General features: G+C 33.2%; 2 protein-coding genes across 3 annotated transcripts in view; both read left to right on the forward strand.

Annotated features, from left to right (window-relative positions):
• Window positions 1–4448: 4448 nt before the first annotated feature.
• On the forward strand, window positions 4449–5107 carry hspb9 (heat shock protein, alpha-crystallin-related, 9). The gene is given in 1 exon segment (NM_001114705.2): window positions 4449–5107. A coding segment is annotated over 1 exon segment (615 nt). The 5' UTR covers window positions 4449–4485; the 3' UTR covers window positions 5101–5107.
• Window positions 5108–7388: 2281 nt separating this feature from the next.
• Window positions 7389–25402, forward strand: part of mpp2a (MAGUK p55 scaffold protein 2a) — a 75568-nt gene continuing 57554 nt past the window's right edge. Inside the window, exons 1-2 of one of the 2 annotated variants that reach the window (XM_073942303.1) lie at window positions 7389–7645; window positions 7894–8195. The gene's annotated coding sequence lies outside the window, so the exon portion shown is untranslated. The remainder of the gene's footprint in view (window positions 7646–7893; window positions 8196–25402) is intronic. The other variant, XM_073942300.1, reaches the window with a different exon arrangement.

Raw genomic sequence — 25402 nt, forward strand, 5'->3', positions numbered from 1 at the left:
TTTCCTCTCTCGCTCTGATGTGAACAGAGGAAAAAAAAAACTTCCCTGCTGGGACTTACTAAAAGCAAAGTTTTTACAGAGCCGGTGTAAGGCACGTAGTATGAGCTTTGTCTGATTTGACAGTGTGTGTGTGTGTGTGTGCGTGTGTGCGCGCGTTTTAACTGATATTTACAGATAGGCATTTGAAAATATGCAAGCCATAAATTGATTCTATGTATCTGTCGTGTATGTTTATTTATCGTGTATTCTATTATTTTCCAATTCTGTAGATAGCTTATGAAAATGTACGTTATTCGGCTACATATGAAATTACTTCAAAATGCATCAATAATGTGTCAGGAAAGTATTTATTTTGTAAGACAATTAATCGTGTTTTCTGTAGAAATATATTAACACTAAAAATATTGGTAGTACAAATACGCCCTCTACAGGCGAAGAACACTCATCAGTGTACAGACTTTGAGTGTGTTAATCTAAGATTATCTAACAGCGCCACCCTGTGTTTGTTTTAGGACATGTCCTTTTTTCACAGTATTATTTCACATTCTCTGTGACTGGCGTGAGCTGGGCACAATCTAACACTTTTTGACATTTCATGTGAATCTACATTGGGTCCCACATTTTTTCCATATTGATTTCACACTTGTCTAGTAAAAATGTGTGGTTTAGGAGTGAAGTTCGACAATAAGAGGGTTAAACTGCAACACATCAATGATAGTTACAAAGTTTTTATTAGTATTATGCTTTAAACAACAGATACATGACAATAGAACAAACAAAATAATACCAAAGTGAAAGTAAATAATAATATAAGTACAAAAAAAAAAAAAAACAAGAGTATAAATAATTAAATAAAAATCTAAGAAGTACAAACAAGCATGCTCTTTACAAAAATCAAACGTTTTAAAAATAGAGCACAAATAGACAGTTTTAACTGTCTATCTATTAGCGCTGTATGTTGAATAGTACAAAAGTAATTTTTCAGTTCCTATACAACAAAGTAAAACAGTTTTTTTGTTGGAAAATGTACACTTATGTATGTGCAACTTAATCTACAAAATTAATAGATTAAAAACAAAAACTTCATTATTCAGATAATATTGAAAATATCCAAAAATTACCTTTTAAAATGCTAATTAAAGTTAAAGATTACCTTTTTTTGATGAAGACAGAAGCGTCATACTAAAGCTTTTTAACATAACCACAGTGTCAAAAGATGTGGGGTACAGTTTCCAAATGCAAAAAACAAAGAGAGTAATTTATATCAATATATTTTTAAAATTTACAGAGAAACTGTGTAACTGGATAGAATTTATGAATTAGTTTAAAGCATATTTCTTTTATCTTATTTGTAACAAAAAAAAGTGAGGTAAAGGCTATAAGCAGTTTCCCATTTATGAATTCAAACTTTTTCCAATAGGTAATAGAGCTATAGGCTTGAAAACTACTTGGTTTAAAAAGGAGAGCGAATAGATTTGTTATTTTTAGTCTGTGAAAAACAGATTTTACCACACATTGTATCAGCTAGACTGATTATGGGCATATGAATCCAAGTTACATCTCTAAAAAAGAAAACAATACCAGAATTAATTGCAGAGAAAGCAAGACAAATTTATTGGTAGTTTCATTCATTTCATGTGTCATTCAGCATTTTAAGAGATCATTAAATACAGTGTAGATATTAAGCAGACAGTCTAGCCCACTAATACTTTAAAAACTGTTGGTTGATGTAGCTGCAAAGTTACTTATTATAATCAACTTACTAGACTCAACTCTACTCATAATCAACAATCTAAAAGGAACTATCAAATTACGTGTAACCTCAATTTCTTACAGTATTATTAAAATACATTTGAAATGGTTGAAAGATAATAATGTTATGTAATTCCCCATAACAAAGATTTTATTACAACTACAAAGAAATAATGTTTAGTATTATTTAAACTCAAGTGTACACACATAAGATATTAAAAATGTTTTATGATATTTCAGAGTAGGTCATTTTATTTAATTTTGATGAATAAATGCATAAACGTGTCATAAGCCTGAACTGTGTCATAGATAAATATATCTGTGTGTTAAATATAGACGTGTGGTCATGGCAGATACATCCACTCTTCTCTCTGCATGTTTAGGAAGCCTGTGTCAGTGCTCAGCTGAATGCTTTTGACATTAACACACAGGAAACATCCTCATTCATGGGGAACGTGAGGGGGACACTTGACTCATATATGGAGAAGACAAACACGGCCATTATTTTTGAAACTGTGTCATACTGTGTGCTGTTTGAGGTTTAGAAAATTAGGCAAAATACAAAAACACCAAAGAACATTCCATTAAATTTTATTACTGATATTCAGAAAAATAAGAATGAAAAAAGTATTATGTTATTACTTATTGAAGTAATTTTTTTTACAATATTAATGAAAGAAACTTTTTGGGGTGCTCAAATCAACAGGGTTAGTTTAGTTAGCGAAAAAGTGAAAGTGAAATTTTATGTTTTTTCAGTTTTTTTAGGTATGGGTGTGAGTGAACTGTTAATATTTGCTTCATTGTATAATGGTCAGCATTAAATTCCATTACTGATATTCAGAAAAACACTCATTTTGTTATTACTAAATAAGAGTAATATGAGATCATTCATTCATTCATTTTCTTGTTGGCTTAGTCCCATTTGCAACCCATCTCTGGGAAACACCCACACACACACATTCTCACACACACACACACTCAAAGACTACGGACAACTTAGCCTACCCAATTCCCCTATACTGCAGGTCTTTGGACTGTGGGGGAAACCGGAGCACCAGGAGGAAACCCACGCGAACACAGGGAGAACATGCAAACTCCACACAGAAGTGCCAACTGACCCAGCCGAGGCTCGAACCAGTGACCTTCTTGCAGTGAGGCAACAGCACTACCTACTGCACCACTGTATCGCCCTTGAGATCATTCAAATTAGAAATATTAAATAGTATTTTTTTTTTACAATATTAATGAAATACATTTTTGTGGTACTCAACAGGGTTAGTGCAAAGCGAAAGTGATTTCTTTTTTTCTGGTTTTATGAGGTATAGTTTAGAGCAGCGGTTCTCAAACTTTTGTCATCAATTACCACCTCAGAAAAAAATTGTCTTTTCAAGTACCACCATAATTAACAGTATTGAAATACAGTAGCATAGTAGGCCTAAATAAGCAGCTACAGCTCTGCACAATTCAAAAACCAAGCAGATTAGTTCCTTTTATTAAGAATATTTATTATTGTCAGCTACTTTAAACATTATAAATAGTTTGAATAATATGCTTACAGGTAAAAAACAAACAAACAAAATAAAATGTTAACATTTTAATTAAAATGTGTTTTTAAAAGTTTATTTTAAAATGGTAGACTACAGTTCTTAAAAAGTAAAAAATAAATAAATAAATCCTGGACTTAAATGTAAAGTATTAACATATAGTAGCCTATTCATCAAAACCTGGACATGTTGCTTGGACCTCACAAATATATAATATATATATTTAAATCATTTGTGATAAATTTTGGAATATATTTCAAAAACTACACGTACCAGTTTAAGAAGCACTGGGTTAGAGTAAAATCATAATATGCTTCATTGTTTAATAGTCTGATAATATTTCTTCCTAATTTCAAGTAAAAAATATTGAAATTTAAAGCATGCCCTCCCCCTAGAAAGTTAAATTTTTATTAGAATAACAAATTTTTCAATTATTGTGACTGGAAATCAGTAATGTCTAATTCATTTATTAAAAATAAAACATTAATAATTGAAGTCATAAATATTGATTCAAAAACACCACAGACTAGTACAGAGAGAAGCAGAAGTAAACTTCTGTAGTGGTAAATGGAAAAATGTACTTGTAAAAAGTCAAATGTTTATATTCACATTGCTTTTATGAGTTGTAGCATAACTTAAATTTATATACTTTAATGTATGAATCTTATTTGAATATTATAATATAAATATTAATTTGTAATATAGTATATAATGTTCTAATATATTCCTTAATAGTTTTTAAAATATAATTTTTTACATTTTTGAATACATGTATCATGTATGCTGCTTTTAGGAAATGACATCATGACTGCAGTCAGCGTATATAGCTTCTGTCTACGGTAAGCAGCTTCTGAAGGTAATGAGAGAACAAACACTTGGGTGTAAAATTAGCATATGACTTGACTCTCTTGCATGACTCAAATTCTCATTGGGCAATCCCAAACCGGACACCATGACCAATGACGCCTGTGCAGGAGACATAAAAAGTGACACTGCCCCATAAATCAAAATACAACTGTAAACTTAAAATAGCAGTCTAAGCAGACATTCTGTTTACTTACGGCTTCAAATTTCTACTCATGACCTCACCAATGGGAGGTTCTAGACCCTGTTGGAGAAATATAAACAGGCGAGACCTGAAGCAAGCAGATCACTCTACTAAGAGCACTCAAAATCTCAAGAGAGAGAAATGTCTTCCTCTGAGAGAGCTTTCATGGACGACCCTTTCTTTGAGAACTCCTACTTCTTGTGGCCCAGACGCGGCATGCCTCTTTCCAGCTTCAGAGAGGATTTTCTCCACCGTAGAGCCCAAATAATGCAGAACCTGAGGAGTGAGATCAGAGACAGTTTGCTGAATGAACTTTGTGAAGATTTCTTCCAAACTCTAGATGGTTCCTCAACCTTCTCCAGGCTGTTCAGCACTGACCCAGAGCAGAAGAAGAAGCAGGACGTGTCTCTTACTCTGGACACCCGAGGCTTTTCTCCAGAGGATGTGAGTGTCACGGTGTCTGGACGAAGGCTGGAGGTGATGGCCGGAAAGAGGGCTGAGAAAAACGCTTCTTCGTCATCTGCTGAGTCCCAGGCTCAAGAGTTTGTTCAGGCCGTGCAGCTTCCTGATCACCTGGATCCAGCTTCATTGACCTGCTCACTTGGTGAAGATGGACTCCTGCATATCGAGACACCAGAAGAAACCAAAGACGAGTCCTCGGAGGAGCACGTCGTTCCCATCCGCTTCAGGACATCCCTCGATTTCCCCATAAACAAGGACAGATCAAACAAAACAGAGGATGAGAAGTCAAACTAGAACAGACTGATGACATATTGAGCATTGTATAATTGTTTTCATGAATCCAGTGGATGATCTTGCTGTAAATGTAAATAATTTGTTCTGTTGGAATAAAAAATTGTTGATTTAATAAAGATGTTCATTGGTATGACTTATGACTGCATAAAGTACTTATTTATTTATGTATTTTTAGAGTAGAAATATCAAAGTTTTGAATTACGGTCTGCTGGATGTCCTTTTATACAATGTAAAACCCAAAAGTCAACTTTATCAAATGAAATGAGTGTAGTTAAAATTTACTTAAAATTAATTCTACTCATTTGAAAAGAGGTTTGAACTCAGTGTTGAAGGTAATGAGTTAATTAAATACCTCATTATTTCAACTTAAATGCAGTAAGTTCACAGTACTCATATAGATTAGTTTGTATTAACTCAAATGGTTTGTAGCAATCGGTTTCCTCAAATGGTTTGAGTTGCCTTAACTTATTAGGTTTTACAGTACTCATAACTGAGTTCTTCATTTATTGGGTTTTACTGTGCTCCAATTGCTTTGTTTACTCAAATGGATTAACCTCACAGTCCTCATTTGGATTAGTGTTTGAACTTAAGTGGTTTGTTGTAATCGGTTTCCTCAAATGGTTTGAGTTACTTTAACTTGTTAGGTTTTAAAGTATATAACTGTCAGATTGGAGTAGTGTTTTAACAAATGTCAGTTTTCTGAAAGGATAAAGATAGGGTGAAAATTTGTTAGAATAATACAAATTTAATATGCATTTTAAAAGTGTAAAAATCCTTTTGTAAAAGTTCATGTTAGTGTGTAATAACATTTTGTGTTATATAATTAGCAAATATTTTATTTGATTTATTACAATATCACATTGGCTGATGCATCATCATCATCATTCTACGCATGCTAAACTTTATAAATATGATATAAATTTAAAAAAAAATACATGTTGTTCTTAATTGCCCACATTTCCCCTTTTATTATCATTAATGATAAATTCAGAACCTGATGTGCCTGGTTGCTTCCACTTTATAGGTCTGTGGTGATGCAAGTGAATTTTGGCATAGGTATTTACATACAATAAGTGCATATTTACATAGATATACATACTTTAAAAGTCTTTTAATAATTATTTCATAATTACCTAGACCTGTATTAATTTTACAACAAAATTAGCTTTTTTAGCTTTTTTATTTGATTTCCTACAATGACGCATTTGTTCATCATCATCCTGCACATGCTAAACTTTATAAATGCATTACAAATTCATAGAATATACACCTTGTTCTTAATTGACCCACATCTCAACTATTATATTCATTCATGATTACTTCAGAAAAGGCCCAGTTCTTGCCCACCACAAAGGGATGGGCTGACAGAAAAGTGGGCAATTTTTGGGGGTGGGGTTAGGAGATGTAAAGTAGAGGCAAAGTACATTTTTACATGCATACTTCAAATTTTATCAGATGTTTTTATTGTTATATTCTATAATATAGTATACAAAAGTATTCTAATGAACAATTTTGATGGCACCTTTGTCCACTGATGGTATCTTAAATGTGTCATGTTAAATTTATACTTATTTTAAATTTCAAAGGCACAGATTTTCTATAAAAAAGGAAATAAATAAATTTAAAATAAATTTAAAAGGCAGATCACAGCTAAATGCACAGACTTAAGATTTTTCATTTTATGCAAAAGCAAATATATGTATTGAATTTTATTATTATTATGATTTATTTAAATAGTTAATAATGAATAAATATTTTGTAAGATAAAGTGCAGTAACAAAATGACATTTTCAACCAGTTTCAAGCACTTTATCCAGAATTTTAGCACTTTTAAAACCTAGAAAACAGTAGATTTAAAAAAAAAATATCAAGCATTTTCAAGGATTTCCAGCACCTGTAAACCTCGTTATAATTAGCATTCCATGACAAACGATGGCGCTATAGACACATGATTGAGAGAAAATAATCGGACCAATTGAGGAACAACCTACCTATTTTACTCGTCTGTTGTGTCTTTTTAAACTAAAAAAGGTCATTATCACTTTTCGAATGTTGCGTCACGGCAATTGAATACGTCATTTAGTCGTGTTTTTATATATATATATATATATATATATATATATATATATATATATGTATGTATGTATGTATGTATGTATGTATGTATGTATATATATATATATATATATATATATATATATATATATATATATATATATATGTGTGTGTGTGTGTGTGTGTGTGTGTGTGTGTGTGTGTAAAACAACAACAACAACAACAACAAAAGCATTGGACCCCGGAAACGAGAGCTTTGTTAATTTTGAGAGGTTTAACTTTTGAACATCAAACGAGAATCCCAGAAGTAACGGAATGAAAACGCTATGTAAGCCGACGCGTTTTCAAAAGCTGAAGTACATTTAATTTAATCTAAGCGTCACGTTTAGAACACTTGTCATGACGCGAGCGCGGTATTGTCAAACACGTCAGCTTATTTATGGAGATGTCGAAGCACCCGTCCTGTGTGGAGCTAAATTCAATTACAAAGGTACAGAATTAATTACAACCTCTGAATGTATTCATTTGTCTTATTAATGTTATATTAAACTGTAGTCTTTTACATTTGTTTTATCTTTCGTGTCTGATAGCTACTGACTGTGGTGGCTGTTAATTAAAAATGACTAACCAACCACCATAATGACTTTCAGCCAGCATGGAGGTTACAAGTAAACTAATCACAGCACGACATTACAATTATAGTTTGTGATTTATTCCTTCTCATTATACCTGACACAGGACTATTTCTTTGAAATGAAGAATGAGGGGCATCCAAGATCTATTGACAATTCCTAAATCCAGTCAAGACGCCGGAGAGCAAAAGTTCAGCTGATGAAAGGCTTCCGGATGAAACAGTCAGCTGGCTATAAAAGGTATTCTAGAAATGGACAGCAGGGGAATTTGACACCAGAAAATCGTGAGATGAAGAGGCCAAACGCTGCCATTACATTCAGTTCCCAGGAGGAGCTAAATAAGAGCCAGTAAAGGTTTCTCTGACATTTTCAGCCAGAGGGACACCATTTGTTGTGGCTTCAGCGCAGGTACAAAACACAGCGGTTAATATTTGATGTGTGCAACCTCAGGCAACAAGATGGAGGAAGTGCACAAGGGAAACCACAAATGTCTCCTGACTAATTTAAATGTCAGCGGCATACAGATTTTTGATCTGCTTCCCGTTAATGAGAAATAATATCTCAGCTGAGAGAGAAAGAGAGTTACAAAATAGAGGCAATTGCTCAACTTTCCTGTCTCAACAGCTGCCATTACCCGAGACTGATCGCTGCTTTTACCAGATTTTTGGGAGGATGAAATAGCACAAAATTGTCTTTGAGTGGGCAAAAGTGATATTGAAGCGATATCAGAGTGGAATTTGATCAGGGTATCTGCAGGGTCTTAAATGTCAAATGCTACATTTTAGGCCTTACAAAGTCTTAAATCTACTGAAATATTATGTTGTAGGTCTTAAATCTTTTTTAACAGGTCTTAATTTTCCTTTGTTCATGTATAGCTAACCAATGTGGTCATTAACACCTACACAATCACCAACAATCCATCCCAATAAAACTTTTTATTTAAAAGTAGCGTTTAAATACTTTCCTTACAGTAACATTTGCTTAAAAGTTCTCCATTTATTTGCTGCTGAGGATATTGACCTGACCTATATTTTTTATTAAATTATTATTGCAGACTGAAGTAACTGACAGTTATGTTTGTTCTATTTTTGGTAAGGGTTTAAGGTTTGTTAATGAATATATATTTGAAAATTATTTTAAAAAATTCTAACAAAATTATTATTATTGTATTATTAAATGTTTTCATTTTTAATATTTTTGATAGGGCAAGTGACAATCTTTTCTAACTAGGATGTTCGAAAAAATCTTTAGCATTTAGCCCTGTATAAAGTGTAAAATTTCATTCGTAATATTTTTAAAAATGTCTTAAAAAGTGTTAATTTAACTTGGTGAAACCCTGTGGGTTTCCAATTTTCAATAACATCTGATATCAGGCCTGAAGTCTGCCTGGTGAAAGGGGTGGTTCTTTTTCCTCAAAAACTGGACCTTTTTACGGTTATTCACCTCATGTTCTATTTAATAATGGGATGTAAATACTGCATTTTAGTGACATTTTACAAACAACTTTTAGCTGGATTAGCTTGTCGGATGGTCAAAATAACCACACTTTTTGATGTTCCAAAAATATTTCCTAAAGATTTAGAATAAAAAAAAAGAAAAATACTTATTATTCTTATTTTATAAATGTATTACATCATATATAATAAAAAAAATAGAATCTGTTAAAGTTTTTAATTAAAAACTGTAGTCTATTGTCATTTATAAGGTAAATAACAAACTGGCCAGCACATTCGACTTTCCTCAGTCACAATTTGGCCATTTCAATAAAAAAATGAATGAAAACATAATAATATTAATGTAGATCTTCATGATTTTTCTAGCCTCTCTTGTAAAAAAAAAGCACATTAAAAAATTCATGGATGACAACAACAGACAAAATAGTATTCAAATTATTTTTAATATGGTCCACTCTTAGTGCTTCTTTTTGTTTCAAGAATAAGGTCCAAAATTTTGAATAAAAGTCACTTGTCAATTGTTTTCTTAAAAACAATACAGTAGTGAAAGTCAGATTGTAAAATAAAAATATTTGTTAACTTTGACCAAAACTTATTAGCTGAAGTCCTGCCGAAGCGACAGCCAACAGAAGATTCCACTTTTTTAAAAGCCTTTTTCTGTTATTTTCACTAGTTATGATGGCATAGCAGTCAAAATAGGACAAACGAGCTCATGTATGGGACAAATTCTGGACCTTTGTCAATGAGGGGTGGGTTTTCTGATCCCCCCCATGGCTTCGGCTAGTAGTTTGTCATACTTTACCTTCATAATCAATAAATAAGGAAAATGTATTAAACCCTTTGCCCATATATAGTTTCTGGAACTGAATTTCATTGATAAACATGAGTGTTTATGCTCATTGTCAAATTACTGCAGAATGAAACATTGAACGTGTTTTAGTAAAGTAAATATGTATTACAATTTAGTATATAGATAGATAGATTGTGGTACCAATTACCCAAATAATGTGTTTATGATAGTGGTCATATTATTGAATTTAGAAAAAAAAAGATAGGTGGTGTCTAGTGTCTCCACACTTAAATAAAACTTTTTAATGGGCGCTTTCAGCTGGTGCACATCTCTGTCCAATCCTCTTCACAAACTATAATGGTCTTGTTTGGCCTCCAGCACTATAGATGACTCAAAACAGTGATAAACAATCCTTGTGGGCAATCACTTGGATAAGGAGACAGCCGGTGTAGACCCACACCAGCAGGTAAATATCGATCCCATTTCCACCCAGCACTAATGATAGCCCACTGTCTTCTTGGGCAGTTCAGTGCCACTGGGAGAAGAAGACCTGTTCCCCAGACGGCCAATGTCTTCTGCCCCAATGCACCAGTAGAGCTGCTCTCATGTGTCTATCCATCAATCTTTTCTAAAAGCATGCTTTCCTTCTCTCTCCCAGTCATTTCCTCTTGATGGTGTGAAGGTCTGACATTTCTGTTTAACCTCGTCGAGCACTGGTTCACCAGCCACTGATGCTGGCTTTCTGTGATCCATGGCTAATGCTTTGAAGGGAAAAATTAGTTGCTCAGTAGCTCAGTAAAGTAACGGAGGTGATTTGAGCGCTGGCTATTTCTGGACCACCTGTGAACAAATAGGGTGTAACAATGGAAAATGTAAAAACGCCATTCCATTATCATACTACAACCATAGAATGAAATTACAGGACTGGCTAGTGACTTATAATACGTGTAATTGAAATGATGTTGTAACTAGATTGTAGCACATTTTTAAAAAATCAGATAAGAGTTAGTATCTCAAACAATTTTAAGCTTTTTTTATTTATTTATTTATTTTACAATTGTAGAACTACTGATACATCTGACTATGACCTTGTTAATGCTCACTGCAAACATATTTTGTCCTTTATTTTTGCAAAAAAAAAAGTATTAAACTGCATTTTCATTTTAAATTCATTCCCATCAAATGTTTCAAAAGCAAACCAACAATGCAAAATGTTGACATTTTCTACATTTTTTGACAATATTTTGTTATTATTAGCAGTATGCATTTTTTTTTTATAAAACATCTGAATCCAAACACTGCAAACTTTATTATCAAAGTGAAAAATAAGGCTAGTCTATTATCAGTGGAACATAAACAGCAGTGTTACTTTTATTCTAACAGGAACTTTTGCCATTTAAAACTGATTTACTTTTAAACTGAGAAACTCAGACAATGCAAACTTAAGAATGTGTTATTGCACTAAATAACCTGTAGATTGATCATTATTGTGATGCATGAAAAAAGAAACCCAAATTGTAATTAGAAAAAAAGGACCGCTGCAATAATTTAGTTTCTGCACGTAAAAACTGAAGTTCCAACCAAACTGCGGGACACTGTCCTGAAATCAGGTGAGATTTGGCAGCTCCATCAAGGGTTGCATGCTGAATGTGCTGTTATAGCCTAGAAAGCAAATGTTTTTAGGGCTTTGAGAAAATAGATTTGTTAGTTTCGTCCCATGCTACTTTCATTCCCGCTCTCCCCTAATTTTTTTTTTTGAGTATGTTCATTTGTTTCAATAATGTCTTCAATGTGTCTTCAGTTTTTTATTATTATTTTCAGTCATTTTTATGAGCAGAAAATGACAAGTCAGAAATATTTATTTTTCACGCCTGAAAGATTGGAGGGAAATCTGTATGTGTGACTGTGGACCCAGTCTGATCTCATGAGGAAACGTAACCATTTTACGTTTTGTCAGTTTAGTAGCTAATTCATGCGAATTCGTACAAGTTCAGTCATAGGAAAATGTAAGATTATAAAAAGGAAGTGTGACACCCAACTACTGATCCTAAACCCAACCGTCATTGGGGGAAAAGCAAATCGCACTAGATAGTACATATAAGATCTTACGAATTATCGTATGTCTATATATCGAAAAGTTATGAATTGTAGTGAGTCTGTGTTGCAGCAAGTCTTATATTATGTATTATGTCTTTATGGCAATAGCCAAAAGTACATTTTATTGGTCAAAATTATAGATCTTTCTTTTATGCCATAATTTATTAGTATATCAAGATCGTCTTCCATGAACATTTTGTCTGTAAAATTCCTACTGTAAATATATCAAAACTCAGTTTTTAAATTAGTCATATTTATAATTAAGCACTTAATTTACACAAATTAAAAGGTTATTTTCTCAGTATTTTAACTTTTTTGAACCCTCAAATAGTCATATCTCGGCCAAATATTGTTCTGTCTTAACAAACCATGCATCAATGGAAAACTTTACATGTATGTATGTAAATAAGTATATCAAAAACAAAAATTCAACAAAATTCATATTTTGCAGAAGAAAAGTCATGCTGGTAAACTATCTATTCAATTTAAGGGAATTTGTTATATGCCATCAGTCCCTCAGTGGCAGTGGCTTTTTGAGATGCGGTCAGTTTAGTTGTCCTATTGGCCACACCTGAGGCTGTGGCACTGAGGCTGATCAGCTAGAGAATTTGTTCTGGCACATCAGATCGACTGAACCACTTCAGGCAGGTTCATTTGTCCCTATTATACTGTCATCTTCAGGAAGAGTCTTCATTTTTTCAGAATCCCTGTCTTTTTTTCTGATTTGCTCAGATAGACTTACACTGAACTAGGGTTGTAACAATATACCGGTATGACGGTTTACCACGATTTGAACGTGCACGATTATCATACCATGAACAATTGCATATCAACGGTTTTAACCCTTAAAGACCGAGACAGCCGCCCGCGGCTAAAAATAAGTATTGCTCTTAAATGTTTAATAACTTTTGATCCGCTGATCCGATTCATACAATTCAAAGATTGGCATAAAGAAGAGAATCTCAGCTTTCCAGTGCTTTTTATAATCTATATAACATAACATTCGCGGACTGTCAGAGGCTCCGGAATCAGTGCGGTTACGTCATCAACATTTGACAACGCTGATTTGACAAAGAAACGCTCGTCACTGTGTCTCCGGACAAATCAGACATGATACATTGATGCATTGTCCCTCCTCCATGCCCAGATTGGTTCAAACTCGCTATATCACAACCAATAAGCATAGGTTTCGCTTTTGTTTGTGGACCAAGCTTTTAGAACAACACGGAATGAGAGATAGGCATACATTTATGCGCGGCTAAATAAAACGCAAAAAAAAAAGTTTTTCATGAAATAATTCTCATACTAAGTACTTTTGCATGCACAGCAGCACAGAAACATGACAAAACAGTGACACAGCAAAGACGAACTGCTGCTCTTGCTGTTTTCAAAAGACGCAAATGAAGGTGCAGCTGTTTGTCTGCATTGCAGACAACCACATCCAAATCCATATCGATAGACAACCATATCCATGCTGGCACATAAAACCTAAGGATGTTCCATATTGAATCTAGTTTCGTTATGTAGCTATTTATAGTATAGTAAATATTTATATCTATTTTTTACTGAGGATTTGCACCATGTTTATTTGGACTTTATTTGGACTTTGACACATTATTTATTATTTTCTTATTTTTATTTGTTCTTTGTAAGTGGTGTTGTTTATAGTAACTAAAAATATATTATTTGGAAAAAGTCAAATTTGCTTCACTGTTCTATTATTTTGTAACATTTGTAACATACCGTATACCGCGAAACCGTCAAACCGTGGTATTGTTTTAGACGATTATCATACCGTAAAAAATTCATACCGTTACAACCCTACACTGAACACAGCAGGCAACAGCAGCTTGAGTTTACCAGCAGTCTTCCCTGGCACAAGTCACGCTTTCAAAATGTTAATTCTTCCACTCAAACTGCTGCTGCTAAAAAAAACAGGTGTCTTCTGGCGAGAGTAAAAGATTTCATTATGAAATAAAAAACATGATGGTACTGTAGGTCAAGATCTATGCTAAATTTACTTTAATCAGGATAGACACAAATTTTAAAGTGTCTCAAAGTGACTCAACAAACCATTTAAGCTTAAAAAACTATAAGGAGAACTGTGAACTTAATTTATATGGGTAAATGAAGCAGTTTGAGCACATTGAAACCCAATAAATGAAGAGAACTCAAACCAACCAAGTACTGAAAAAGCAAATAAGGCAATTTAAACCGTTTGAGGAAACTGATTGCTACAAACCATTTGAGTTAAAAAAAATATTCTATATGAGTACTGTGAACTTACTCCATTTAAGTTAAAGAAATTAGTATTTTATTAACTCTTTACTTATAACACTGAGTTCAAAACTCTTTTTAAATAAGTATACTTAACTTTCAGGAAATTTTTAGTTAACTACACTCCAATCATTTGATAAAGTTGACTGTTGGGTTTTACAGTATATGAACATTTTTTATTATCATTTCCCATTTTAACTAGACAAAAAGAGTTTATAACTTTTTCTAAAATCATGTTTTCATGATTAAGATTAAATATGTGGTGAAGCAACATTTGGATGTATTCATTTAGCAGATGATTTTTGATGTTTTCAGGATTAAGATTAAATACATGGTGAAGCAAAGCGTACCTTTGAATTACTAATTTAGCAGACCCTTTAATCCAAAGTGATGTACTAATGAGGGATTGAACAAGCGATTCATCATAAAGAGGCAAATAGTCACTAGAAATGCTAGTAAAAGTTTTCAGCCGTTGTTAGTAAAATAGAAGGCACAATAGGCATCAATTAAGAAAACTGATTTTTATCAATGTACAGTGCTCAACATATATAAGCACACCCTTCACAAATCTATCTTTAAAATTGATATTTTTAATAGTAAGCTATAAAAAATTATATTTATGCATATACATTAGATTAGTCAGTACTAAAGCCAAATCTGGAGCTTATCTAACAAAGATAACAGTCCAAAAACTAGTACACCCAAAATTATATGCTATATGCTCAAAAGAGTTTCCAGCTGTCTCTTGAATATTGTTTGAAAACAACAACATTTTAAGCTGGTTAATGTTCTTTTTTTAATATCTCGAAGTAGGGCTGTGTGATTAATCGCAATCGCGATTTGAAAGGTTGCGATTAGCTAATCACAAGATGCTGCGAAATGAAACATTTTTGTATTATTTAATTTCCCCTGCCTAGAGCAAATACATGACTGCTGTCTGTGTGTGATAGTCTTACTAGCCAATTTAGTGAGCACAATTGAGTGATGAGTGTCTGGCTAAAAAGTCAACTAAAAGTATTGCCAGTGACAGTGACATGCTCTAGAGAAAAATGAGTGCTTCATTTCTGAATATTTCAAAATGTATTTGAATAAATGTTTAAGTTAATATCTTTTCATTTCTTTTTTTTTTAACCAACACTACGACAGCTACGATACAGATTAAGTTGAAGCTTGACTACAAAATTAAATCGTAAATCAAATTGAAAACGCAATATCTGTTAAAAAAATCAAAATTAGATATTTTCCACAAATCGCACAGCCCTACATCCAAGTTTGACCAGCTAAAAGTGCCCCAAGCCATTTACATATGATCCATTGGACATATACTGACAATATTGTGTGTTAGTGTAGTTAGTATATCTGTTGGTATATATGTAATAGCAGAGCTGTTTTTAATTCATTAAACTGTTGGCCTGTTTTATTCAGAAAGACCATTTAAAAGTTAGTTTCATTCACACAAGGTACGCAAGCTGTCACTGGGGTGGTACCCTTTCAAAAGGTACAAATTTGTACCAACATGGTCCATATCATCACCTCTAGGGTACATATTTGTACCTAAAAAATACAAAAATGTTTCTCGTAAAATTCGTAGGTACTAATATAAACTTTTAAGGTACCAATAAGGACCCTTTAAGTACAAATGCGTACCTTTTGAAAAGGTACCAGCCCAGTGACAACTGGGAGTGTTCGATGTTCAGTTGTATATTGGGTTAATTGAAAATGATGATTTCTGATTATAGCCTGTTCTATTCCATTTGCCTTCAAGCAAAAAAAAAATTAATAAAAATAAAAAAATCCCCCATGTAAACTAAAAAGCATTTGCTTTTCTCAAAGTAAAATCTTTACTTAAAACCAGCAGCTTTCATTTTCATCCAAAACCATTCAACCATTCAAAGCTATAATTTGATGGCATTTAACAAATTTAGCCATTACAAATGATAGTATTTGTTAGGTTGGTCCAAAGCAAAATTATAATTTTTTTGTTATTTGATGATTAAGTGTCTCTATATTAAACTATACTATTACTTTGTGTAATTGTAATTTTGTTTTTGGCCACTATAAATTTGTATCATTTATTTTTGATTACAAATTTATAGATTGAACCAGTTAAATCATACTTAGAGGGGAAAAAATGCTTTACCAAATTACAGTCATTTTCATATACAGCTCAATGTGTAATAAGTGTAAGGAAGGTTTTGTATTTGATTAAAGATAAGGGCAAATTGTTTTTACAAAATAATGAAGTGGGTAGATACATCAATTGTAACAAGCATTATTATATAAATATAAAAATAAGAAGAGTACATTTTGACTTCATTTGACTTTAAAGGTTGGGTGAGTCATGCTCATTTAAATATTTATGACTCAAAACCTATTGTATGTGATAGAAAGAGGCTTGAACAGAATGAAGCTATAAGAAAATAAGCTGTGTTCTTTTGATTTACTATTGGCTTAAACATAAAAAAATTGCGACATCAGTAGCAGGTTTGTAAATTGTTCTAATCGCCCCTGGAGTGTTGCACATATCAGAGGGGGAAAAAAAATCATAATTGTCGCAATCAGCTGTGGCGAAGAGTCGTGTTGGTCTGGATTAGATCATTTCGCAGTTTAGCCTTTATGAGGGTCCATGACAGTCTGAAGCAATGGGTGTCACATGACGAAAGTATCAAATGTGGCCCATCGCGCTCTCCACAGCGATAGATATGAACTAGTAATAAAGATGTATTCCTCTGGCAGTGGGTGCGCTGATTTGATTTGTCCAGAGGTTCAGTGAAGCGTCTGCTCTGGTCTCGACTCTATACCTGCCCCTCACGGCACATCTGTGATGATTATCATATCTCAACACATGGACGCCCACTGCTCTGAGCGCTCGCATTACCCTGCTTGAGTGCATTTCTGATGAAGAGCAAACATTTGCTTTAACCGGAAATGATTCTGAGCGTCAGTATTAGCTGATAGATGCCTGTTAATATGCCACTTAAATTAAATCAACTTAGGCTTTAGACATAAAAACTGAAATGACGGTAAATGAAGCAATGTTTTTGGCAGAAAAAAATATTTGTTCACAATACACACACCCTGTATGCATTTTTACAAACGTGAAGACAAAAATGTATTTTTTTATTTATTTATTTATTTTGAACACATGATGATTTTGTTGAGCCCCCTTCCCAAGTTTAATTTTTGGGTGAACTATTTTTTACCACTGAATGTAAACCAAACAGGAGAAAAATAAAGTGTAGCGTTACTGTATTTGACTGCTTTGACGTTAAACAGTGCTATTCCACCAAGCCTGCATTACTTAATTAGAGTTGAAGTTAGTTTTATTTTCACATTGGTTCATTTTTTAACAACGACAAGCTGTAACGTGCTCCCTATATTGTTTACCGTGCTACTTTTAATATTCAGTCTGAAATAGCTTGCAAGTAAAGCTTAGTAATAAGTGTAATTCCTGTACGCAGCCAAACAAAACAACAAAAATATATTATACAATTTTTTATAAATTTAAATAAAATTGTTGTTCCTTATGTTATTTTCTATTATCTTAATTTTCTAAAAAAATATGTAATTTTATTTCAATTTATTTATATATAATTATCTATCTATCTATCTATCTATCTATCTATCTATCTATCTATCTATCTATCTATCTATCTATCTATCTATCTATCTATCTATCTATCTATCTATCTATCTATCTATCTATCTATCTATCTAATCTGTCTGTCTGTCTGTCTGTCTATCTATATGTTTTTTTTTTTTTTTTAACAAAGATTCAAAGAGGACCACAGGTCAACAGGGAGATTACAAAAGACCATATTCTGCTTTAAACTGGACTGACTGAATATATACTATTTAATATCTACTACTTAAAAATATACAGACAAATGTAAAACACCCTAAATCTGTTAAAATTCAAAAATCTGATGGGGGTTGAGGTTGCAGCTGGATATTTTTGGAAGATCACTAACAGGAACAGTGAACAGCTCTTCCACAGCTTGTCTGAAGCTCATATGCAAGTTCATTTTACATTTTATGGCAGAAGCACGATTGAACCTCACTAGCGGGTTGTGGCTTTTGACGACAGGGGAGGGACTGTGTTTCCAAGATATTATGCTAACAGTTAGCATTTAGGCAGATCCCCTACTGCTCCTTTAATATACATATGAATTGTAGAATGCAAGAGTGTGTTAGTGTTTCCCACTGCACTGGATTGCGACTGCAAGGGCATCCGCTGCATGAAACATATGCTGGATAAGTTGGCGGTTCATTCTGCTGTGGCGACCCCTGATTAATAAAGGCACTAAGCCGAAAAAAATAAATAAATGAATTTGAATTGTATATATTAAGACTGAAGTTCCTCTGTTCTTCCTTTGTAAATTAGAATAAAATCTGGCAGAATGTTTATCAAAAGCAAACCTTAAAAACTTTTACATTTTTATCTTATCTATTATTTATTGCTGTTAATGTATTTTAATTTTTATTATTTTTATTGTTAAAGAAAAGTGATATTTATAAAATGTTATGAAATAGCCAGAGAAGCTGCTATTGGAAATAAATTTAAAACTCTCTGCCCTCTGTAGATTGGCCACTAGTCCTAATGAATAGTGTGTTCTAATTATTCATCTTTCTGGTTCTTTCTATGACTTTTTATCTAGGGCCGGTGGACCAAATCGAAAGTTATTGGTCAACTTTGGCCCACTGGCCCTTGTTTTGGCATCTCTGGTTTAGATAAGAAGTCATATAAAGAACCAGAAAGAGGAATAATTAGCATACACTCTTCCATCCGAGAGGAGATGAAGGAATGATAGGGATGGTTTAGAGCAGTGTTTCTCAAACATGCTCCTGGAAGACCACCAGCACTGCATGTTTTGGATGTCTCCTTTGTCTGTCACACCCATTGCAGGTCTTTCAGTCTCTGCTAATGAGCTGATGATCTGAACCAGGTGTGTTTGGTCAAGGAGTCATGGAAAATGTGCAGAGCTGGTGGTCCTTCAGGATTGTGGTTGAGAAACCCTGGAGATCTCAAACTGGATTCACAGCTTTGCACAGTTTCGCTCCTACTCTAGTGAAACACAGCTGATCCAACTAATCAAGGTGTTCAAGTCTACTAGAGACTATTAAGCAGGTGTGAGTTGGAGGTGGTTGGAGCTAAACTATGCAGAGTTGCGGCCCTCCAGGAATTTTTTTTTATGAATTATATTGTCATTTTAAATTTAATCTGTTTCATTGTTAAGCTACAAAAAAGTTAAACGTAAAATAAATGTTTCAATTTAAATCAGATTTTTTTAAAAATGTACATACTGTCACCTGACTGACAGATAGAGGACAATGCAGAGACTTTGGTGAGTGAATCAAGGCAAAGGCAGATTCAGCTTGACTAATATACAGCATTGAACTCCACTGTGTCATAAATGTGATTATGTTTTCAGTGCAACAAGCTATAAAATGTTGTGCGGCTAATATGATTCAAAGAAATGTCTTGTATTTATGAATCAGGAAATTACCCATGGCCAACTTTAATGTAAAATAGTTTGGTATATTTATCTTCAGCCCATGGGTCTCAATGATATTTGGGTTTTGGACCTTCATACCAAAATGTTTGGGCCCCTCTGATCTAAACGATTAAAGTAATTTAATATGTTATAGACGCAATAAAGCTTTCAAAGAAACAGGAACTTCATCCACTGAGGACAGAGAAAGGGATAGTTCCCCTAAAAATGAAAGTTTTATTTTAATGAACTCAGTTGCTGGTCGTTCAACATGGAAATTTTCATTTTTGGGTGAGCTATAAAAGACAAAAAACATTGAACTTTAATCTGAATGAAGGTTACGTAGAACTATAGAACAAAACAAAAACATCTCTCGATTTCGCATCACATTTTTGTCAGCATCTGTGAATGAAAACACAGAGAAGGTAAAAATTTTTTTGAAAAGTAACAATATGGTGTGAAATCTGAGGCATGCAGGTGGTATTTGATTTGTGATAACCACAGTTGACGTGCAACATCACACTTTCCAGTTCGTCAAAGCATCAGTTCTTTGGTGGCAACCTGTTATGCCTGTTCTACGTGCCTAAAGAAAACCTTTTCCTCTCAGAATGTCTCCCTTAAAGCTTTGTGTATTTTATCAAAATAATACCCAACAACTGAATAATGTTTTTTTCTAGTCCTCTTACACAAAGTAATGTGTTTTGTCTAACTTAAGGCCTGGCCTTGTCATCTTGCCAAGATAAATAGCTGTAATTAAAACGACGCTGCAGGCCTGTTTATGCTTGAGGCTGGATGGTTTTGGCTCAATAGAAGTTAAATGTAAGTTGTTGTTGTAGGTGTCATCATTTATAGCCCCCTTCAGGGGAAACTGGTGCGATTGTAGCAATATATCAGAAAGAGAAAAAACTCCTATTGATATTACACCGGAACAGGAGTAATGTTTTAAAATAACTGTAATTTAAAGATCTGTGTCAGCTGCCATGCTCTAATGTTAATCAGATCCTTGTTTTTTATGTGTTTGCTCAGTATATAAAATGATTATATTTTGATTGGAACATGATTTAGTAAAAGAGAAAATTGTGTTTTCTTATTAGTACTGCAAGTCATGGAAACAAATTTGTTAATTCCTGTTAATTTCTATACACACACACACACACACACACACACACACACACACACACACACACACACACACACACACACACACACACACACACACACACACACACACACACACACACACACACTAACAAACCTAAATATCATGTGTTGCTTTGTAATGTTGCAGAACATGTTGTGAATTGTAAATTGTAATGTTGTTGAATTATTATCCCTTCTGTTTATTTTTTTGCCCAATTTCTGTTTTACGGAGATTTTTTCAACACATTTCTAAACATAATAGTTTTAATAACTTTTTTCTAATAGCTGATTTATTTTATCTTTGCCATGATGACAGTAAATAATATTTGTCTAGATATTTTCAAGACACTTCTATACAGCTTAAAGTGACATTTAAAGGCTTAACTAGGTTAATTAGGTTACTTGGCAGGTTAGGGTAGTTAGGCAAGTTATTGTATAATGATGGTTTGTTCTGTAGACTATCGAAAAAAATGTATAGCTTAAAGGGGCTAATAACTTTCACCTTTAAAATGGGACTTTCTCCAGAAGAAAAAAATATTATCAGACATACTGTGAACATTTTCTTGCTCTGTTCATTTGGGAAATATTTAAAAAAAGGAAAAAAAAAGGCAAAGAAATTAATTAAATCAGATGATTGTAGAGTTAGGAGACTCATTGATTATGTTTTTCATGTTTTAAATTTAGACTAAAATAGTTTTAAAATATTTTACTGTGTATGTTGTGTGTCTGTTAAAAGGGTATTTGCAACAATTTAACTATTTTGAACAATATTTTGATGATGGTACATTTAAGAAAAGTCATAATTTATTTTTATTGCATATAGCAAAACAGCTATCATTTCTACCAGACCCACCATTTTAGACAATTTAAAATTAAGCAAGAAAAACATGTCCTTTCATAAGTTCAGTATTGTTGCAGATGAGATATAACACACACAACATGAATAAAATATTTTACAGTTGGCTAGATAATGATTAACAGTCATACAAACAACTTTATCGAAGCCTCTCTACTTGATGGCTGGTCTTGCACGTCCATCATGTTTGTAGTTTATTTAAACTTTTCCCCCGCGTTTGTAGTTCCAATCGAATTCACGTCCAACTTGCAATGTACTGTGGGCAATATCAGCAGTTAGAGAATGGACGGTTCTACACTTAGAATTTTCACCGGAAATAGTAAACCATCCAGGAACTTTTGGCATACTCTTTTCAACATACTACTATTTGGGGCATACTAATTCTATTTTTAAATACTATTTAGGACAGATAGTATGCAAATTGAGATGCAGCATGTGAGCTGTCTTTTTAATTCTCATTCATTCATTCATTTTCTTGTCAGCTTAGTCCCTTTATTATTCTTGGGGCGCTACAGCGAAATCTACCGCCAACTTATCCAGCAAGTTTTTACGCAGCGGATGCCCTTCCAGCCACAACCCATCTCTGGGAAACATCCACACATACACACACACACTCATACACTACGGACAATTAAGCCTACCCAATTCACCTGTACCGCATGTCTTTGGACTGTGGGGGAAACCGGAGTACCCGGAGGAAACCCACGCGAACGCAGGGAGAACATGCAAACTCCACACAGAAACGCCAAATGAGCCGAGGATCGAACCAGCGACCCATCTTGCTGTGAGGCGAACGTGCTACCCACAGCGCCGCCTCTTTTTAATTCTATTCTATTTAATTATTTTACTTTTAAGTAACATTTAAATTGATGTTCTTTGACTACTGTATTTTCAATTTATAAAAAAAGTGAATTTAAAAAAAATGTTAAAGCAAATCTTATTAGTTCTTTTGAGAAATATTTTTCAATTAAGTAATGATTAATGTAGAAATTATATATTCACAGTATCTACTTTAACATTTTTTTTCTTTTGGAGAATGTCTTCTTTATATCTTTAGATTTATATGTTTAATATTATTTATTTCATTTAAACTTTTCTTTAAGAAAAATATTTATATTATTTTTTACTTTATATCTTTGGATACAAAACAAACCAGTATTGTTAAATAACTTCCCTAATTAACCTAACATGTCTAGTTAACCTAATTAATTAACCTGGTATCCTTTAAAATGAACTTTAAGCTGTCATGCAAAATAACTAGTAAAATATTATGTACTGTCATTATGGTGAAACAAAATTAATGAGTTTTATTTCTTCACATTTTATCAATTTGTTTCACCACAAATAAAACAGAACTTTTAATTATCAAGATTTAAAGTTCCTTTCATTGAAGAATCACCAATAAACCTTCTGTACATTACAAATCTGAAACAACATCTTAGCCCTGTCTGCATACACTTTTTTTTTAGTGTAGTCATAATCTGCTTGGCTGAGGTCAATAGTTAGCGATTTATTGGCAGACCAGGCAGGAATCCTTTCAAGATGGCCTCTAATATGGAAAGCGTCTAATTCCATCTCACCTGAACCACAAACAAGGCAATAAAAATCGACAGTGGAGTATCAGGAGAGTTTAATGTTTGCCCTGGCTGTGATGTGCGCCTCCATTCGGGATCTCTGTAATGCTGACGATGCCCTTTAAACCTCTCGCAAACAAGTCTCATAGGACTCATTCTAGTTGCTGCCATTGATGAGCACCATTTGATTGCCAGGTCTGATCTGTCAAGTCAAGGCTTGGATATTTCTGAATGCGTACATCTTTAAAAATTAATGTTGCTGCTTGTTCACACTTCTTATTTCAAATGAGCTAAAACACCACAGTTTTAAAGTGTTTTGAGACAACTTAATTGGTTTATGTTCGATCAATCCACTTAAATTTGTAAAAACAATTAAGTTAACTGAAATGATATGTGATGTGACCACATGGAGGAGCTGCGTGGAACTTTTATTGTGTCTTTTAGTTTGTAACTTCAGTTGCAAAAAATACATTTCAATAACACAAAAGGTCTCATGTTGCTTTCTTGTGCTAATTTTTACATGCTAATTACATACACAAAACACTTAAGTTCAATACATGCCTCAGGTTTGGAGTCACAATTGAAGTACATTATGTTTTAGGGTGAAATAACTTTAAACATGACGGATTTATTTGAACAAATAAAGACATTTAAGGTAAATTATAGTAAATTTATAGACTAATAAAGTGCAAATATTGAGAGAAATGCCCTTCTCTAGAGTTCATTTCTCTGGGGAGCTAATTAGCAAGCTGTGGACACTTGCCTGAGGTAAATGTAACGCTAGGAGATATTTACAAGCTATTTTATTGACGTCTTTCCACAACTAAAAAACTGTTTAAGCAATCACAGGAGACCAAGGATGTTCATTCATGTTCAGTACAACTAATGAATAAATAGAATACATGATGTTCACTCACAATTGCGTACAGAGATCTGTCACACCACATCATTTATTTTCATTTATTGTTTAAATTCATGATCAAATAAATAGATTTCGTAAGACAATGTTTTGTTTCTTACTGAAAGTTACCAAAACCCAAAATGTATTGCGATTATTGGATGTGCTATGATGTTTATTGAAGTTTTTTTCATTCATCAACTGAAACAACAGACTAGAAATGTTGGGCTTGATCATTTATTTTGCTTTGATAAAATTAAGATTTATTTACATTTTTAAAAAATCCAAAATGAAACAAAAGGTGCTCAGGCGTAGCTTAGAAAATGTGTCCGTGTTCTTTGGGTAAGGGATTTTTCAGTATAAAAAGCAAAAATCAGTCCAAGGCACACTTATTTTCAAGTGCCTTGGACTGATTTTGCTATTTACATTTAATAATTTGGCAGACACTTTTATCCAATGCAGCTTACAAATGAGGACAACAGAAATAATCAAAGCATTTATATAGCTGAAGGCAAATTTATTTGCCCTCCTGTGAAATTTGTTTTCTTTTTCAAATTTTTCCCAAGTGATGTTTAATAGAATTTTTTTCGACACATTTGTAGTAACTCATTTCTTTTGTCTATGCAATGATGACAGTAGAAAGAATTTTGCTGGTTATTTTGCAAGGAATGAGTATTAAGCTGAAAGTGCAATTTAAGACTTAACTACATTGGGTTAGTAGTTCAACTCTGCAAGTTAGGTTGTTTAGGCAAGTCATTAGACAACAGTGGCTTGTGCTGTAGCCAATTAAAAAATAATGCTTTCTTATAGGGGTTAATATTATTGACCTTAAAATTGCCTAACTGCTTGTATTTTAGGCAAACTAAAAGAAATAAGATTTTTACGATTTTTTTTTTATGCGAGTTTATTTGAGATGTAGAATGCAGGTAAAGCGGCCACATAGAGAGACACTGCAGTGCTGGTGATGATTGTGTGTGTTTACAGCAGGTGTTTGTTTAATATATAAATTTGTAGCTTTACTGTTAATGGTGCCAAAC

Source organism: Danio rerio, chromosome 3 (assembly GCF_049306965.1).
Source record: "Danio rerio strain Tuebingen ecotype United States chromosome 3, GRCz12tu, whole genome shotgun sequence".
NCBI classification, from domain to species: domain Eukaryota; kingdom Metazoa; phylum Chordata; class Actinopteri; order Cypriniformes; family Danionidae; genus Danio; species Danio rerio.